Source organism: Enoplosus armatus, chromosome 22 (genome assembly GCF_043641665.1).
Source record: "Enoplosus armatus isolate fEnoArm2 chromosome 22, fEnoArm2.hap1, whole genome shotgun sequence".
Taxonomy (NCBI): domain Eukaryota; kingdom Metazoa; phylum Chordata; class Actinopteri; order Centrarchiformes; family Enoplosidae; genus Enoplosus; species Enoplosus armatus.
The window spans coordinates 14,398,420-14,417,500 of record NC_092201.1 but is presented as its reverse complement, the minus strand read 5'-3'; the positions used below and the strand labels follow the sequence as shown (position 1 = coordinate 14,417,500).

The following is a 19,081-nucleotide window of genomic DNA, read 5'->3' as shown; positions in this document are numbered from 1 at the left end:
CTCACCGGTGGCTTTCTCCTCTCCTCTCAGAAGAGGGGTGGGGGGGTGTTGTAGAGGTTGTCCTTTTGGCGTTAAGCCTGGAGCGAGCGCGTCAGTTCATAAAGGCATTTGGCGAGCGTGGTGGAAACCTCCATGTTACTTAGCGCGAGCACAGAGAGGTGCGTCTCATGCCTCTTTACCAACCTGAGAGACAAGTGGGGGAAAAACTCAAGTTAGTGTGTTCCTCTACATTCCACGAAGAAACCACACGATCTTTATCCAAGGGGTGATCAAAGTAACTGAAACACTGATACAGACAAAATAATGCAATCCACTACAACAGTAATAACTGGATGAATCACCCCTTATACAACTGCTGGAAACATTTAAGCTCCACAAAGGTAGTGTTCTGTCTGCGGTTGCATTATACGGTCAGGTGTTTCTAGTCACAAGGCAAAGGAACAAACAGCATCCAAAACCAGACAGTGCACTCAACACCTCCTCAAAGCCAGTAGGACACTTACATGCGACCACAGTCAGAGTGCTTGGCGATGTTCTTTAACGTTAAGGCAGCAGTTAGTCGTATGTGTTTGGTCACTGGTCCCTCCTTCTCATCCTAGGAGAGGAAACCAAAAAGAAATATATTCATGGATTGCACTTTAATAGACGATAGAGGATCAGCAGGAGTGGTAGTTGAAGACAGGAACTTATTTAGACATATCGACAGGTAAAACCAAAGGCTGAATTCTTACACGCTGTTCTGTCTTAAAAATGGTATATCTTACAAAGAAGTATTCTTTAAAGTAGTAAATGCAATAATGTGCAAAATAATGGGCGTTCTACATCTGCTGAAATTGTGTAATTGTATGTACAGTCTAATTGAAAATTGTTTATTTAATTTCCCAAGACTCCAACCTAATAAAGACCTTGAAATTCTTTCCCCTCAGTGTTTCCAGTCAATCCTTGAAACAGCGGGATTAAAAAGCTTCAGAGCAGCTTATGTCCACTTCAGCCAAACCAAGAGCTTTGTAAGTCAGACAAAAGTGTGTGCGTGTGAGTTTTATGGAAAAATCAGGGAGAAATGTGGTAATTGTCAGCCCTGTTCTACTCACAGTGAAGTCCCTGAAGACCAGGTTTCGAGAGCCTCTGCGTAGGGCCATGAGAGCTGCGCTCGGATGATTCACGATTGCTTTCGGTGCTCGCGGTGCCGGAGTACTGCCTGCCGCTGGCGGAGTCCTTTACAACACATCAAGCATACACACAACACGTCAGTGTCATTTGTCGAATACCACCATCAGTACACTGTTGGTGGGGAAATTACATTGCATCTCCCGTTTAAACTACATTTAGTTATAATGTCCGTCTTGACACACTGAAATCAACCAGTCAATGCAAAAGGAAGCAGGAGTTCAAGCACAAACAGGTAGAACGTGTAGTTTCAGGCATCATGTATCAAGATAAATAGAGAAAGGTGTATGTACTGGGAAGAAGTCTGATTGGGACTTTGTGCCTGCTGCTCCTCTAGTTTGAGTCCAGCCAGCAAAGCCTCTCGCGAACAGTGCTTATCCTGGAAAAGAAAGAACGGTAACCATTTAGATCAACCTTGTACAGCATTTGGTTTTTTTATTTTATGTTGTTGCTATAAAAAAAAAAGAAGCTAAATCTACCAGTCTAGCAGAGATAAAGTGGAGGGAGTCTTACCTGTAGATGCGTGATGAAGGAAAGTCTCTGCCGGGGGAAAGGTTCACATCCCTCCCACAGACAATGGCCTCCATACGCTCCTTTTCCACCATGTTGCGTTGCTGCGTGGTAAAACACTTGAGGCGGTGTTTCAAACCACCTGGAGAAGAAACAGGAACAAAATCAGCAGACGCTCGACAGCGGCTCGGCTAAGGATCATTATGAACGAGAGGCAGCCTGTCCGTCTCCGACGCGTACCGTTTACAGGATTGCCACAGACACTTGAAGTTCTGCCCTGCTTTCCTGCTTTGCTCTGGCGGCGCTGCGGGGGTTTGCTGTGCTGGGAGGTGAGGGCTGCGGTTACCCGCTGGTGCAGGCTGGGATACAGGGGGCGGGGACGGGGTAACGGTTGGCTGTGGAAGAGTCAGATGAAGATGAATTAATCTAACATAAACGGAGACACCATCAAGGCATGATCCTCCTAAATGACCTTCACATTCATCATTCAGGCAGATCGGGTACTTAACAACATAAGGACTTTTAGAAGTCAGAATCACAAGCAATTTTATATGTTCACCAGTTACAATTGTAATTTCTCCCACAGAAAAAGAGTTTATAATCATGCACAGCTCTTCATAGCAGTTGAGGATGTCAAATATTATTACAACACCTTTCAACTATTCACATGACAACTGAGAAGCAACAGAACCCAAAGCTGAACTTATTAAAAACCTGTGTTACACCGAGGAGGGCTCACAAAATAAAACTTTCTTACACATACTGTATTAGAGGAATAATAGCAGCTATGGCTTATGAAATCTTGTTGGCTGAGATGTAACCGAGGCCTGTCTATTGGCAGAGGTTGTTCTCTCAGCTGCTTTACTGTAGGAGGTGGGTATCGGTGAGAGCCACATGGTCTTAACTGGCCTCGCCTTCTTAACCTCCGAGTGTTTACTCAACACGACAAGTGATGTGTAACAGGCGCATATTTGTTGGTATTGAATTTTGTTGCGGTAAAGTGTTTTCACTCGTCAATCACGCATTTTGGCAGGCGTACCAGTGATTTTAAAACTTATTTTACAGTGGAAGTTATTGCCCCCTGCAGGACTACAGAGTCACAGAGATGCTTCCAAAAGGAGACACGAGGTGCTTTACATTCAACAGCTGACTTTCTCCAGGATTTTCAGTTGTGTAAAAAGGCAACCCATCTCCAGTTATACTTGTAACTTTACCACCAGGCTGCAGATAGACTTTCCTTCAACCAAAAATGATTGTTATTTGAAATGATTTACACACAGCCTGTGTCATAACATTCATGCAGTAACAGCAAGTCCCCTTCCTACCTACACAACTTTTGCAATTCCAAGTTATTGTCAGATTTTAGTCTGTGGTCTGACACAAAATATTACACATCTAGTACATAACGTGCCACTTCAATTCAGCTACACTCAGCTTCAGGATCAAATACTGGAGCCACATTAAAAAAAAAATGTTTTGATGGGGTGCCCGTGTTCTACCAGCATGTACATGAGGACACACAGCATGCCACAAGCATGGTGTGATGTTGGCCATACCTTTCAAGTGTAATATTTTACCCATGAAGCTCATTTTAGGATCGTTACATTGCAATGCAGGTTTAAAAAGCATATGTTTGTTTGCAGTAGGAGAGGCCCCAACCCGACTGTGAAGGGAACCTATAATGGGTTCTGGTGAATATAAACAAATCTGTGTTTGTTTGCAATGAGAAACACACAAGCCACAGACAGCATCCATGACTTGGTAATGCAAATACTCACCCTGGTGTGTCTGTGACAGACACGCAAAACCCATTTTTGTGGCAGACATGACACCAAGTCACACTGCTAGAAGACAGGATAAATGTGGGTTACTGTGAGACTAACCCTACAGTGACTCACCGTTGTGCCAGCTGCCTGTGTGGGTGAGCAGTTCCTCTGCTGAGTGGCGTTCTCTATTGCTACTTTGGCTACTGTGCTTGGGTCTGTTCCTGCTGGCACCGCCACCATGGTGGCACTGCTGCCGGCGTTGTTGGGGTCACTGATGGTGATGATCCGCACTCCCACTTTATTGGGGATACCCGAGGATGCTGCCGCTGCGCTGCGGTCCTCGCTCTCAGCCGGTCTCTTGAGACCTCGAGCCTCAGCGGCCACTCCATTTGCTGAAGAGACAGCAAGACTCTGGGAGGTAAGCGTGACAGTGGAGGGGAGGGTGGAATTGGGAAGCAGTTGCTGTCTTAGCACAGGCACAGCGTGGCCCGGCCCCAAAGGTCCATTGGTTAATTCCGAGGGAGGCCTGTTGCCTACTGCCTGGGGTCCGTTGGCCAGGCGCTCAGCGTGCTGGGCTTTGGCAGTGTCCTGCTGGGGGGTAGGAGGACTAGGGAGAAGGGGGTCTGACCCGTGACTCTTCTCAGAGGGGCCCACCTCCCCATTCCCCAAGTACTGTTTGGAAGCAATGTGATTTGGAATGTTTTTGTTAAAGTTGCCACCACTGTCACCCCGATCAAAGTCACATACCCCATTGACTAGAGTCTTTTTGGGGTCGGGGTTGCCCTCCAGAGGGGTGTTCGGGCCGGGGGAGAGGGTCTGCTTCCCATTAGCAGGATGACTCTCCGTAGCCGGGCCATTGAGTGCCCCCTGGCTGTTCCCTGAGTGGTATGGAGGTAGATTAGACTCCATGCACTTCCGACCATTTAGCAGCTTGGCACCTGCCGCAACATCACCGTTACTGGTTTTGCCGTTGGAGGAGTCTCCTTCTGCCAAAGAGGAGTTCTCCATAACCTCTATCTTTCTCTCATGGACGTGCAGCCCCGTGGCATCCTTGGCCTCCTCCTCCTTTTGACAAATGATCTTGTCTCCTCTGAGGGGAGCTGGCAGTGGTGGTGGTGGTGTTGGTGGTGGTTGAGCTGCTGGGGCGTGGTGGGGCACTGTTCCAGTAGAGAATGGAGGAGGTGCAACGCCCGGAGCCACAGCACCCTGGCTGACAGCGGTGACGGCAGCAGTAGAGGTGGTGAAGCCAGTGTTTGGGACCACGGTGAATGTGACTTGTCCAGCTGCCGTGGGGCCCTGGATGATGGTAGCTGCCCCTGGGCTACTTGTGGAAATTAGCTGGCCTGGCAAGAGCTGGACTGTCTGGAGGGCTGGGGCTCCTGCAGCAGGAAGCTGACCAGGAACCAGCTGGACATTGAGCTGCTGGGGCTGAGGAGAGGGATTCTGGGTGCTGTAGCTTGTCTGGTAGATGACCTGTGGACTCGGGGCTATCGTGCTGTTGGGAGGGGGCACCTGTGGCGCGGGCAGGATTAGCTTTCCTCCCGGAGTAGAAGGTCGCTTTGGAAGCAGTAGCTGTTTGATCAAGCTGGACTCAGTGGAGGTAGGCTGAGAGGGAGGAGATTGGGAAATAATTTGGAGCGACGGCTGCTGTTGATGCTGCTGTTGATGCCGTTTCATGGACAGTGTGTGGCTGACAGTTTGACTGGGCTGGACCTGGGTATTGGAGTGAGAAGCAGGGGGCGGGCAGGGGATGGAAGCAGATCCAGGCTGCCCTGCTATCTGGATAGTCTGGGCACCGGGAATGGCGGCGGGGTTGGCAAGAACGATCTGGTGTATGGCAGGGGTGTAGGCTGGGCTCTGCTGGGGGTTGGGACTGACTATTACGACACTCTGGGCCTGCTGTTGAGGCTGAGGCTGCTGGTTGGGAGTTGCTATCGTGGCTGCTGGTCCACCTAACTGGCTTGGCGCTGGTTTGGGGGCGATATTCTGAAATGTGACGCGTGACCCCTGGGAATTGGGCATACCCGTGATACTCAACGCCTGGCCACCCCCAACCTGGATGGAAGAAGAGGGTGTCGATGCCACAGCAACACACTGAGGGTCCGCCTGGGGAGGGGTTTGAGGCAAGGGTGGGTGCTGGGTGATCGGAGGGCACACTCCTTGTACCCTGGTGGTGAGGATGTGGCCCTGTGGTACCTGCTGAAATAGCGTGACAGGTGTCCCCGTGGGGAGAATGGGGGAGTGTTGCTGAACTGCAGGTGGAGCCTGGGGGCTGTGGTTCTGGGAGGCCAGTACCGATGTCGGAATCTGGACCACTGGACCAGGTCGGACCTGTTGCTGCTGCACTGCTGCCAGAGGATTTGGTGGTAACTGTGGAGGCACCTTCGGGGGCACCGTGTGGCGGGAAACAGTCAGGTGGCTTGCATGGGGAGGTTCCTGTGCAGTCAAGGCCATGGATGGGGTGGCACCACCGGTGCTGAGGCTGGGGCCCAGGGCCCGGACAAACTGGGGTCCAAGACCGAGAGGTAAGCCTGGTCATACATTAACACACACACACACACACACACACACAGAACTGTTTAGGTCCAAGATGCAACACCAAGTTTCTTTTTGATCTTTTGATGCAGAGCCACTATGGACACTTCAGGTACTTCTTACTTCTAAAAGCAGACTGGAGTGTTGTTTGTGTGAATGACAAAAGCTGCCATCTGTATCGGGCAATTTATTCTGTTAATGTGAGGGAATGTACGGCCTGTGTCAATGGGGCTGTAACAGTAACAGATGAGGCCAATAACCATGATTACCCAAAGTGGGTATCACATCATGCAAGCTGGACACAGGCTTACAGTAGAAACTGTGCTAAAACCTCAGCATCTGACATATTTTTAAAACTAGGAATGGGCTGGAGATTCACTGCTGCACCAGTGACTCTTAATTAATGACAAGAAGGCAAATTCTGTGTAATTCACAGCATCCCTTTAATCAACCCTCAACGGGCCACACATGGTGAGCTAGGCTGACTTTGTTGCTTATGTTTGATGCTCTTTAATATATATATATATTTCGTAATTATTTCAAATTTCATAGACACAGAACACAAATTACATACCGCTGCTAAATGGCACGTGATACGGCTTAAGCAGCCTTCCTTTAAATTTCCCTAGTAAACCTTTTTCCTGACATTTGGATCTTGCCTGTCCGGTAAACTAAATGCCTCTCGCGTCAAACATTTACAGCTTTCTCTTCTGGGTCACTCAACATCGTGGTTACACAAAACCTGATGCATGTGACTTTAATTTATTTGTAGTTTTATGTGTAGCATTTCAACTTTCCAGCTAGTACAGCCTTTTAAAAAGGTGTGAACCTTCCCATTATATCTCCCAAGGAAAAAGAATGAAAGAACATAAACAGGATTAATTGTACTAGTTGATTCTACTACCTGGAGGTGGGGCCTGAGGGTCTCCAGGAGCTTCATGTCGGGCTGCTGGAGGTGGAGGTGCTGCTGCCGGATTCTGCTGCTGCTGAGGCTGCTGGTAGTACAGCTGGATGGGCAGGGGGATTGACCTTCGCCTTAGCCCCACCAGGAGAATTTGAACCTGACCGTTGGCCTTGGGCTCCTCTTGCCGCCGCATTGTGTGGTTGGGAAACACAGTCCTGTGGTGGCAGGAGGAGACAGAGGATCATCATCATCAACATTTATCCACAAATTCAGCTTTTCAATTCTTCAATCTATCTTCTCCAAAACCAGAACGGGAAGCTTTACTTTAAAAAGGTGCATTTTCTCTCAATACTGCTTCTATTCAGGAACTATTTCTTACTGTTACGTCATTTTCAAATACTTTCTAAAGACTCCACAAGCCACAAATGTCCCCTGCAGTAAGAAGCAACTAAGAGAATTTTCAGAGCATCTATAAAACTGATTTTCTTCGACATTTTCAGTGCGTTGTGCGAGTGGAATACAAACAGGACTAACCGCAGACATTTGAGGAAGCCGGTGGAGTTCAAGATGTTGCTTCGTCCCATTTTACTGCACGTGGCCAGATACTCAGAGTACATTTCTGATCGAGACACAGAGCCCTCAGGGTTCGTCTCAAAATGTGCGTTTAGCCTGTTGGAGAAATGAACTGAGCGGTTACTCTGTAAGCAAAAAAGATGCTGACATGAGGGCGGATAAATCCTAAATTGTTTTCATACAAAAGACATCTGAACTGTATTTTTGTAGTTTAATCACATCTATAGATGAATGAATCTTACCACTGCAGTGTAAATTTTTCCCCATCTAGTTCAACAATACCAGGTGGCGGTTGAGTGGCTTGAACTGGGACTCTTGTTACTGAAGACACAAAAAGAAAAACAAACGTTTAAAAAGGTAAATGCTTCTTTGTAACTGATTTAATGCTGAAAGACTTGCACTGCAAAGCAAAAGAAGACCACAGTGTGTTTTCCATTGATTCAATAAACCTCAACTTTGTAATACTCCCCTGGCTGTCCACTAGATGTCAGCAAACTAATAACTTTGCAGCCCTGTGGAGCACACTGACACCTCCAAGGTTAGGTAGGTTTAATTCCCATCAGGGTCACCTGTTAATTCAAACTCGATGTGGCGTGAGAAGTTTGGAAAGTTACTTTCACATCTGCATTTGATTCCTTTGTCACTGCCCGCCACGATATCAGGAGGTGGCAAACGACAAACAATTTGAAAAAAAAAGAAAAAAGGTACAGAGATCTAAAACTAAATGGGTGTTCATTTTCTTGGTCTTGAATCAGCTCCTAGAAATGTCATCAATAACTGTTCAGGGCTTAATTGCTGCTTTTTTAAACTTTAATCTAATCATTTTATACTTCAAACATTGTATTTTGAACAGTGTTTCATTACAGACAGGAAAAGGTCCGAACATGGAACACTTCCAATAAGAATTCAGAGATCAGAAAGTTGCTTGAGCAGGGCGACTTGTTTTGTGTCCATTTAGGACTGAGTACAAAACAAGTGAAAGATGAAGCGCAGTGCTCCGATGGCTCAGCAAGAGTTAGCGGTGGTAAGTTAATTGTCAGCTGGCAGTTGTTGTAACAGTAGCTTTTGGCAGAAGGAATATTAAATGGCTTTTTGTCTCTCTCTGCCCCAAATGCAGTCATAGGGGATTCCTCCATTACCTTCACCCTGTACACCATGATTCACAAATGGCCACAGCAAATAATCCAAAGCTGTGTTTATTCCCTATTCCTAAGGTTCAAAGCTCACACATCAAATTCCCTTAATAATGCTAAAATTGACCTTTGGTGGTTAAATCAGCAACACTAAATCAGCAACACTCTTCATCTGACCATTACACCCACAAATCAAAACAAAACAAGGTCATTTTACTCTCCAAGTAATTTCCCCGCTTGCCTAGCAGGTGGCTAAACGTATAACCTCTTCTTGAAGCAGAACTTGTGACGAACAGACGGAGGCCATGAACAGACACTCACCAGGTGCCGGTGCTCCCTGCACGGCTGCAGGCACCTGCTCTACCAGCTGTGGCCGAACCTCGGCCGCCTGGTCGGCGCTGGCCTGATGCTCGATCAACCGCACCGCTGTCAGAGCGTCAGGTCCGAACGTATGGAGGTCAACCGACACTAACCGCACCAACAGGTCTGACCAGGGAGAAGGAGAAAGAAGAAAGATCAGCACAGAGGATCCTGGGTCGAAACGAGCAATCACAATCCAGCCATTTAGCGGATCAGAGAAACGTTTCATTCCTAGAACACGATCCAAACAAGACCTTTAAAGATTTCAAGGGCAGAAGGAAAAAGACATTGTCATTTGAGCCAGGTATTCATCAAAGGACTTATGTGACAAAACTTGGCAGGCAGACAAGTTACCAAAACTTGACTAAGCCCATGTGACCTTAGATTTCAAGCCCTGGATCTACTTATTACAGAGAATGAACCGTAATGCACTTGAAAAGCAATTAAAACATCAAGACATGTAAACTCCCATGGTATGTTTAAACAGTAGAGGATTCATACCTATGCTATGGTCGACGGAGGCGATTTTGCTGCAGGGAACCTCTCCGAGCTGGGCCAGCAGGTACAGCACCTCCAAAGAGGCCATGAGGAGCATGAGGTCAGGCAGGGTGAGGAGCATCGTTACCTCCCTGTATGAGTCCTGGTCCACGTACTCGCAGATCAGCACCCCATTGTCCTCTGCCTTGCTGAGGTTGCCCAGGATTTCCATGGCTAATAAAAAAAGGACACACACAAACATTTAACTAGAGATGCTTCATACAGCATGCCGACACTAAGAGGTCACCGTAATGGCCCACCCGAACACTCACCTCTCATTTTGAGGAACCGGTCCCTGGACATCAAGCATTTGGTGATGGTGTGAAAGATCAGATGAGTCGTCCGAAAGTCAACGGGATCCAGCTGGAGCTGCAGGAAGTCAAGACCTGATTAATTCAACAATCCCGCCTTCCAGCAAGTCAGCTGCAACATTCATGGTGAACATTACAAGCTTCACAAAGTAAAACTAACTTGAATAATAACTGCACCGAACCAAAACAAAAGCATGACTTGTTCATATATTTCAAAGAAGTTGGCCAAAAACAGTGATTGCATCATGACATTAATGATTTGTGTTCTTGGTCACAACATATAAGCAACCAAGAAAGGTGCTCTGGTAGTATTTGTATTATTTGCATCAAGAGAGAATGCAAAGCTTTGCAGTATCATATCTGAAGAATGTGTTAAGTGCTCTAAACCCAACCATCCAATTAACGGCATCAAAGGCTTAACCGATTGCATCAGGGACCCTATGCATACAGTTTCTAAAAATAGACGTGGGCTCATCTACATGCATCTCATGCCAATAAATGTGACATCAAAATTGAAGCAAGCCCATTCACTGCGACTTAATAGCCAGCCACAGTTTCACTAAAATTCACAACATTCTCCATCTCTAAATGTAAGACTTTTTTTTTTCTATGTTGGACTTGAAGGTTTGAGCTCAACGCAGGTCTGTAACTGCTGGAAAATGTGATCATTCACCATGGCCAAATAAATATGTAAAAATGATTTGGAAAAAACAGACTGCTTGGACACAACACACCATCTGGCAGACGCAGTCACCATTTCTTAGGAAACCGTAGCTACAGCTGATTGTGTTTATAAACGCATCACTGGTCTATCCCTAATGAACCTGGCAGACTTATTATTTAATTCATCTGATTTTGGAAGAAGACAATGTAAGCTTGTTAGCTAGCTAACCATATAGAGTGTATTCTGCAAATCACAACACATGTGATCTGCCCAAATCCTAATCTACCTAGTAAAAGCTAGGCGTTAGCAGTGGCTAACATTTTCATATTAACATCAGTGGTTTGCTTAATTATTCTGCTGGCTGGTTAGATACCTAAACAGCCTAACAACAACAACAACAACCCCTTGGTTACTGTTGCTTTGTCAGGCAAACAATGGACCCTTGATTTCAGACAGATTTAGACAAAAGCATGCTTGTGATTTCTAGCAGACAACCATTGATTTTTATGGCTGAAATGCCGCTGGCAGATCATATCAGCTACAGCTAGCTAATTAACTAAGCTCCGTGGACTGGTTGAAAACACAGGCTGGCTTGTTAATGCCTTTTTCATACTACACAGTGGATATGCTAGTCCAAAACGGGACTTTAACCTAAACTATAATTCCACAAATAAATGCACTGTAGTTAGTTAATGATGTGCTCCTTAGCCTCCGATACTCCTGTTGGTACACAGCAACACACTACCCTTTTACTACGGCCTAATGCGCACCACTTCCACATGTGGAGAAATCCAAAGCTTGACAGACCTGCCGTGCCTGGTTACTGTTGCTATGCTATAAGTGGACAAGCAGTGTACAGGAAAGAGGCTTGGCGAACAGTCAATTAACAGTCTCAAGCTCCAGTTCAGACTGTTTTGGAATAGATGTGATGGCTAAAGAAAGGGGAAGTTTACTGTGTCACAGTCCAATCCATAACATCAGCTTTTAAAAAAAAAAAAAAAAAAAAAAGGTGGCGCTTTTTAAAGTCATGCTTGAGAGCCCCAAAAAGTAACACCCGACCAACCTCAGCAGCCACGTTGCCCAACGTGTCAAGTCCAAGCTGTCGGAGTGAGATGAGGTTACAGTGGGCACAGAGCAAAAGGAAGCGCAGGCACGTTCGGTTGGCCGCCAGCAGCTTGACGTTGGCCTCCTCGAAGGAGAGGTTCCGCAGGATAACGGCAATCTGCAGCACCCGCTGGGCCTCCATGTCACCGATACCCAGGTTCCGCGGCGGGTGGAAGAGGCTCTGCCAGCGATCCTCACAAGACGTACCGTCTGCAAAGAATGCGAAGCCGAAACAATTTAGAGCTCCTAAAATTATAAATTAATATTTATATTCCTTTTGTCATGTTCATTACAAGAGCAGATTTCTCCAACTGGTGCATTTCATTTATTCTATCTTGTGGTACCACAGTTTTATTCCACGTGGTCTTTGCTTTTACTTATTGTTAAAAATATGTTCTAAAGGGAATGTGAAATACTCAGTGTATGTAAGGTTGGGACCTCTAGTATCAAGGGGTTAAAAACACAACAAAACATATCCCACTTCTCACTTACAGGTAGCACACAAGAAAAATTGAAACAGGAAGTCACAGTAAACAAAAGGCTGCACAACTGAGTGTGTCACAGCATTGGAGGTGTCAATAAATATACCAGGGGAGCACACAGGAGTGTACCTTTATATTGCTTTGTGTGGCTGTTAGTGCCAAGTGTGTTTACCTTGTGCTGGACTGCTCTTGTCCCAGATCAGCTCCCTGACTTCAACGTCCTCCACCACTTCTTTCCAGAACTGCAGGAGAAGACCAGCCTTTAGCAGAGCATTTGAACGGACACTGAAGATTCAATTGTAGCCAAATGCAGCAACAGTAAGTTAATTGCAACTGTTGACAGTCGGACAGACTATAACAGACCTGAGTAAGATGTCAATCTCCAGTAACCACAGCATGGCCATAAACACAACCCACAAACTCAAGTTACATGGCAGTGACTGAGAGTAAGATTGACTTACTCACTGGCAGGTAAGCACTTTAAAACTACTGTATAAGCTTACTCCACCCATTTATCAATGCACTCTTATAACACTGTCGGACTCACAGTGGACAGTAAAAAATAAATAAACAGAACCAGAGTTCTCATCGGTTTTATTCCACACATTCTTCTTCCTTGTCAAAACCTGGCGCCTTCAAGTGACATCACTTGGACATTTATCAGACTTCACACTGCTCCCTCTGGAGCCACAAAATGCTTTATACTCCCCCCCCCCCCCCCCCGCCCCCAATACATGCTGTAGTACTGCCACAGTACAGCTCTTTAATCTGGCACTAGGGTCACTATATAGTTACCAATTCTTTGGTAATTTAAACACATTTTTGCCCATAATCATAAAAACTTGCACTACATTACCAAGACAATCTGAGTAGGAGACCAGCCTGGATAACACAGATCAGAGAATTGAATTGGACACAAAGTGCCTTTGGGAAAGATACTGGACTTCTATTGGCTGACTGTGACCCCTGACCTCTCGAAGGACTAGTAACCATGATAATCCACTCATGACTGAGGATAAATTTAACACTACATTATTTTTGAGTCATGACTTTACTTTTACGCATGCCTCTTCAATTGAGCGAGATCAAAGTGAATTGACCTTCATTCTGTTTTAAAAGACGCCTCAGACAAAGCTGCTCTCTGAGGTTTCTCTGTGATAGTAACCGCTGTATTTTCTACCAATCTTCACACTGTAAAGAGGGAAGGAGGTGCTCTGTGGCTTCTTAGTGATAGCAGTATTTAACGTCAGTTTAAGCAGACAACTTGCAAAAGATGTAACAGGTCACACAAATAAAGACTTCTCTTTACCCTGACAAAGTCCCGGGAGGTTTTCTCCTTCCAGTCCATCCCGAATACCCCGGAGAAGCTGCCTAGCGCTACAAAAGGCACAGAGGGAAGGTTAGAGCAGAGCATCGGAGTTCAGTTCAGTAATATTTGGATGTATTCCCTTGCACTTCAATTCCCCCTTGACTGATTATATTTAGGAGCTGCTAAGAACCTTTGATCCAAGAACAAAGAGGTGACAAAGGAGGCAGCAAATTGTGGAAGTATTTGAGTCTTAAACCCAGAATAATCCTTCTTCTGTAGGGCTGCACAATCAACATGAATACTAGGTTTTCCTAAATAAAGTTAAGATCATAAAAGTAACTTAAATTCACTTAAGACATCTTAATTAAAGTACCAGCTGCAGATATTCCACACTAAGAATCTAAAGTTATGTATATTAAAAGGTTTCTTTGTTGGCTTAAGCTCAACAAATGAATTGAGAAACCAGTTTTCTCTCCTGCTGTTCAACATTTGAACTAAAGAGCACAATCTGAGCGAGGTCGGGAACGCACTGTCGTCGAAGACTCCGGCGTGGGCCAGCAGCAACGTGACCAGTTTGGGGTCCTTGTCCAGCTGCATGGAGTGTTTGCTCTCGTTGGAAAGCAGAGTGCAAACATTGACGGCAAAGTCCACTTCGTTGGGTAGGCCCGAAAGGAGAGACAGCACCAGTTTGTTGTAGTCACACGGCGGAGCGAAGTCCGTAGACAGTCCATAACTTTGGCGGAGATAGTCTGGAGAGGAAAACATATCTCAGGGTTACTATACATATTCAAGAATAAAATCATTGACACGTCAGCCGGGTGAGAGAAACGTCTTTGGCTTGCTCTTTGCTACAGGTCTCCATGTAATGGCGTACACCCACCTAAACGTTTTCTGGACAGGTTCCAGCAGCCCAGCAACTAAATAAATGGTTGCCAAAGCGTTGCTTCCTTTAAATTACAAAAATCCATATCCTTCTGCTGCTCATAAATAATACATTTGTTCGGCCAGGTAACAAATTTCAATACATTTACATACTGATGCAGAACAGTCCCCCCCCCCCCCCCCCCAAAAAAAAAAAAAATACATGTCTCAAAACAGGGGAAAAACATTTAGTATTGTTGTGTTTAAAGCCAAGAAATGAAGCACTGCAATACTGCCCACACAAGCAAAAGTAAACACAAACGGCTTTAATGTATATAGTGTAATGTTGACCGTAAGACGTTTGTCTCTGGAGGAGATGCAGAGAAGACATGAAGCAGGACAAACTTGAGAATATGAGCAGCAGAATAAGAGGAGAGCCTTCGGTTGCCCTCGTCTGTTGCCTCTGCACACCTTCAGCCAGTTTAACTCAGATTTATTTTGTCCTTTAACTGAGTTTAAGCAAACCAAATGGGGCATTAAGCCGCTCAGTGAAAGCTGTCTTTAGTCAAATTAGTTTGATGAGCCGTGTCTTGTCTGACTGAGGAACATGAATGTTCTCGAACTTCTAATTGTGTTTGTCTCGGACTCAGTCAAGCTCCATGATGGGCTTTTTTTTATTTTTTTTTATAATTAAAAGACTTCCAATCCTTAATAGTGGAGATCCCTGTGTAGGGAAAGAACCATGACTTTATGTTATTCTGCAGCTCGAAATGACACATGTTCCGCTCTGTGAAAGTGCAATCATTTTCAAGAGCCAGGTTTCCTCCCCATCCTAAAGATTTGATTTTCTGCTATCAATCACTTTGTGTGCATAGGTGTCATTTTTCCATGCGGTGGGATATTTCAATTTAGTGCAGGATCTTTGTAGACCACTGCCTCTGGAAACCAATCATAAATCAGAGGGGAGTCCTGCTGAGTGAATTTGATTTCCATGCTGAAAAGGTTTGAGCAGGCAAATGTAATTCAGCCAGAGTTGCCATTCTAGCAGCAACAGCTCCATTCAAAACCTGCCCGTCTCTGCTCGTCCCTCCAGCACCTGCAGCGAGCCAGCAGCGTGCGGAGGGTGCAGGGGTCTGATGCGCGACATACCATCTGACAGATGAGGCTTTGTGAGCAGAGAGAATCTAAAACGTTGTCGTACGACCAAAACATGACGAGAGAACGGGGCAGACCAGAGCTCAGTGAGAGATTTCCAGACCAACTGTCAAATAACGTACCGTCTCTGAGCCTGCCAAGCCAACATAGCACGATTTCGGCCAGGCTGTCCTACTACGTTACGGTCGCATTTAAATTCAGAGCATTCACTTCGGTTATGAAGGGTCTGTAACAGAGCTAGACCAATACAATCAGCCAGGCAGACATATCAGCTGATATTAGCTTGTTGCAGATGCATTGTTATGAGTGTATGCCAGCCGATAAGTAACAAGAAAATGTAACAGAGAAATGCCGAACTAGCTTTCAGGGGTTTCATTTAGAAACACCACCAACATGGAGCACTGACAAGTTGATTCGTAAACCATAAAAAAGGATCTTGCTCAGTATGTATCTTGGACACATTATTTAAAAAAAAAAAAAGGTTAAAAATCTATATATCAATTATTATATGTTTATGAAAAAACAAAAGATACTATTGGCTGATATGTTATGCTCCCAAATAGCACTAATTTGAAGATGTGTGTCTGGCCACCTGGTGAATGAAAATATAAAATTCACCCTCCTTTTAGCTCCCGTCTTTGGGCTCCACCAATCTGGCTCTTTAGCTGCTAAATACCCCAATTAGAGCCACGACGATTAGTGGATTAATCGATTAGTCTTATCGTCAGAATATGTATCTGCAACTATTCTGATAATTGATTAATCCATTGTCATTTTTCAAGCAAAAATGTCAAAAATCCCCTGCTTCTAGCTTCTCAAATGTGAGGATTTGGTGCTTTTTTTTGTCTAAAACCCAAAGAGATTACGTTTACTATTATATATGACCGTTAGTTGAATAAAACAAGCCCTTTCACTAGAGCATTTCGCAATATTTTCTGACATTTTATAGACAAATCGATACGGACAGCCCAATATGTTCACCAGCTAGTCACTAACTCTGGCTGTCTGCCATTGGGTGCGCCCATAACGCTCTATGGGTTTGTCACTGCGAGCGACCCCTTCCACAAACATATAGTAATTTGATCCATTGTTCATATAAAAACAATATAGTAGCTTTAAAATTCACTCAGAAACAGCCTGAAATCACTGTGTTCTTTAATGTCCGACTCATCTGGGTAGTGAGTGACAAAAATGTATAAGTCCAAGTCCACCAGTGTTCGTTGTGTGTCTTTTCCCACCACTGTTCATGTTTTGGAGGCAATTAGCTCAGCAGGCTGATTGTTAGAGAAAGAGCCTGTAACTAAAAAGGCTGGGAGGCTCTAATCTAAACTGAAGTAGGGGGGAAATCAACAAGTGCTTCCTTCCTTCCCTTCATCAATAACTGCTGACAGGACAGTCAATTACCCAGAGAGAGGGGCTCCGCGGTCAACACTACAACACTGCGAGGCTAATGGGCAGCACACGTTCACTGTGTGCAAGCGGGGTTGGACAATACAGACAGGAAGCTGGCCTTGGCGAGTTGCACAAAAAAACATTTAGTTTGAAATATGATGTGGTTACTCAGAGGCTGTTCTTTCATCATGAAATATTCGTCAATGCTTAGGTGCGTGTGTGTGTGTAGGCAACTTTCAAGAAATAAAAGGCAGCAAACGCACAGTTCGTAGCCTTGGCAGAGTTTTTAAATGAGTCACTGTGTAACAAAAGTGATACATGTGAAGAATAAGCAGGCTCACAAACTGGACAAACGGCAGAAAGCTCAGCTATGACAGGGGTATTCAGCCAGGTTCGGAAGTGAAAACACTATACAAATATTTCTGCTGTCTTTAAACACTATTATATTGAGATGTTCGATAGTTTGGTGTCACAGTTCAAGAGTACCTGCGTCACGAGATTATGAATCACCATGGAGATTATGTGTCTAAAACACAAGGCAAAAAAAGTTTGAACAATCTGCCCTTTACAAAGACACAATTTACTTCTAAGGTGAGATTTCACATCAAAATGCTCAATATGGAGATGATGCAGCTGGTTTGAACTATATGAATGGGATCCATCTGAGGGAGGCCTAGCTTCAAGTGCGTAAAGGAATAGTTTGACATATTGCAAAATAGGCTTATTTGAGTTTGATGAGAAAATGAATACCATCCTCATGTCTTTACAATTAATATGTAGGTGCAGCAAAGGTAACAAAATCCACCTACAAGCGCCTCTAAAGCTAACTGATGAACACATTATATTTCCAGAGTTGTGCAAAACATAAGTGATAAAATGACAATTCAACGTTTTACAGGAGGACTATGTCTTGGCTGGGACCAGTAACTTCCTGGAGTCTCCACTAGTTGCAACTGAGAAAGAGTCATGTACATAACACCCCATAATATGGCGAATCGAGTCACTAATTAACATGAGACACAACTAATTAGTGACTTTTTCAGGTGCTGGTAGGTGGATTTTTTTTTTTTTACCTTTGCACAGAGCCAGGCTAGCTGTTCTGCCATCTCCAGTTTTTGTGCCAAGCTAAGAGGCTGCCAGTGAGTGTGGCTTCAACCTTCTCACCTAACCCATGGCGAGAAGGTGAATAAGCACATTTCCCCAAATGTTGAACTATTCCTTTAAAAATCCCGGCTTTTCCACACACTAGTTCAGGCACCAGTTCACATTCCCGACATGTTTTTTATTAACACACCACAGTGGATTTCCGAACAGTTAAAATGAAGGGTTTCATAAAAAGGCAACAATTTGTCAGGCCTGTAACTTGTAACACGATTAACACATTTCCTTCCTCATCGTGTTCTTGCAAAATCAATCCACCCTATTAGAAAAACCTCAAAACAAACAAACTATTGTCAAGGCACATTTCTATGCGTATGCTTGAACTGTTGGTTGACCAGTTTCCCATGCATCTCGCACCCAGCGCTGATGAAGTGACGCTTTGCTGTAATCACATCTGCGCGTGGATTGAGTGTTTGAGGTGGAGAGACAGAGAGACGGGATGAGCTTCAGAGAGAAAGTGAGAAACCGAGCGAGACGGAAAACAAGAAAGTATGCAAACCAAAACTGAATCCATGAGCCCGAAACAAAAGGGTGAACCTGTGACCGCACAGAGAGCAAGAAAGAATAAGAAAGCTTCTGAATAGCAAGTATGGTGTACACAGGGAGCCCACCTGATACAATGTGTTGCTGGTAGTTGTAAGAGCTGGGGATTGCACCGATTGGAAGAGAGGCTTTGGGATTCCCCGGCTGCGCTTCTTCATCATCCTCGCCGAAGTGGTGGACTTTCTCATACTTCTCCAAGTATCTGTGGATAGGAAGAGGGAAAAAAAAAAAAACAAGTTGACAATGAGCCAAGACAGGCTTGGTGTGTATTTCGCTGTGAATTTGTGCTCTACTTTCTTTCCGAGACATGAGTGACTTCAGATTGGTTTTTAATTATGCAGGCACATTTTCCTGTGAGCGCAGAAGGCTTGAAGTTGACGCAGCGTTCTTTCTCTGTGATACAAACAGCTTCTATCAACTAAATACAACGAATCAGGACGAACAAATGTCCCCGATTACAGGGAAACGGTTTACTCTGTGGCAGACTCCACCGTATCCTTCTCTAGTTTAGCACAACATGAAACATAAATATGTCAAAGTACTGCAGGTTGGTTATGGATTAATGCTACATGTAATGTCACTAAAAGGGCTGCAATGCATCATAAATATTGATA

General features: G+C 44.9%; 1 protein-coding gene across 1 annotated transcript in view; it reads right to left on the bottom strand.

Annotated features, from left to right (window-relative positions):
* Positions 1-19,081, bottom strand: part of arid2 (AT-rich interactive domain 2) — a 29,746-nt gene that overhangs the window by 387 nt on the left and 10,278 nt on the right. The window contains exons 4-21 of the mRNA XM_070929008.1: positions 18,536-18,669; positions 13,886-14,104; positions 13,356-13,423; positions 12,219-12,288; positions 11,524-11,774; positions 9,758-9,854; positions 9,450-9,659; positions 8,910-9,074; positions 7,698-7,776; positions 7,417-7,551; positions 6,883-7,097; positions 3,576-5,974; positions 1,918-2,072; positions 1,681-1,819; positions 1,461-1,546; positions 1,092-1,215; positions 504-595; positions 1-183 (exon numbers count right to left, since the gene is read on the bottom strand). The exon at positions 1-183 is cut by the window's left edge and continues 387 nt beyond it. Of these exons, the coding sequence (XP_070785109.1) occupies positions 72-183; positions 504-595; positions 1,092-1,215; positions 1,461-1,546; positions 1,681-1,819; positions 1,918-2,072; positions 3,576-5,974; positions 6,883-7,097; positions 7,417-7,551; positions 7,698-7,776; positions 8,910-9,074; positions 9,450-9,659; positions 9,758-9,854; positions 11,524-11,774; positions 12,219-12,288; positions 13,356-13,423; positions 13,886-14,104; positions 18,536-18,669 (4,750 nt within the window). The 3' untranslated portion in view covers positions 1-71. The remainder of the gene's footprint in view (positions 184-503; positions 596-1,091; positions 1,216-1,460; positions 1,547-1,680; positions 1,820-1,917; positions 2,073-3,575; positions 5,975-6,882; positions 7,098-7,416; positions 7,552-7,697; positions 7,777-8,909; positions 9,075-9,449; positions 9,660-9,757; positions 9,855-11,523; positions 11,775-12,218; positions 12,289-13,355; positions 13,424-13,885; positions 14,105-18,535; positions 18,670-19,081) is intronic.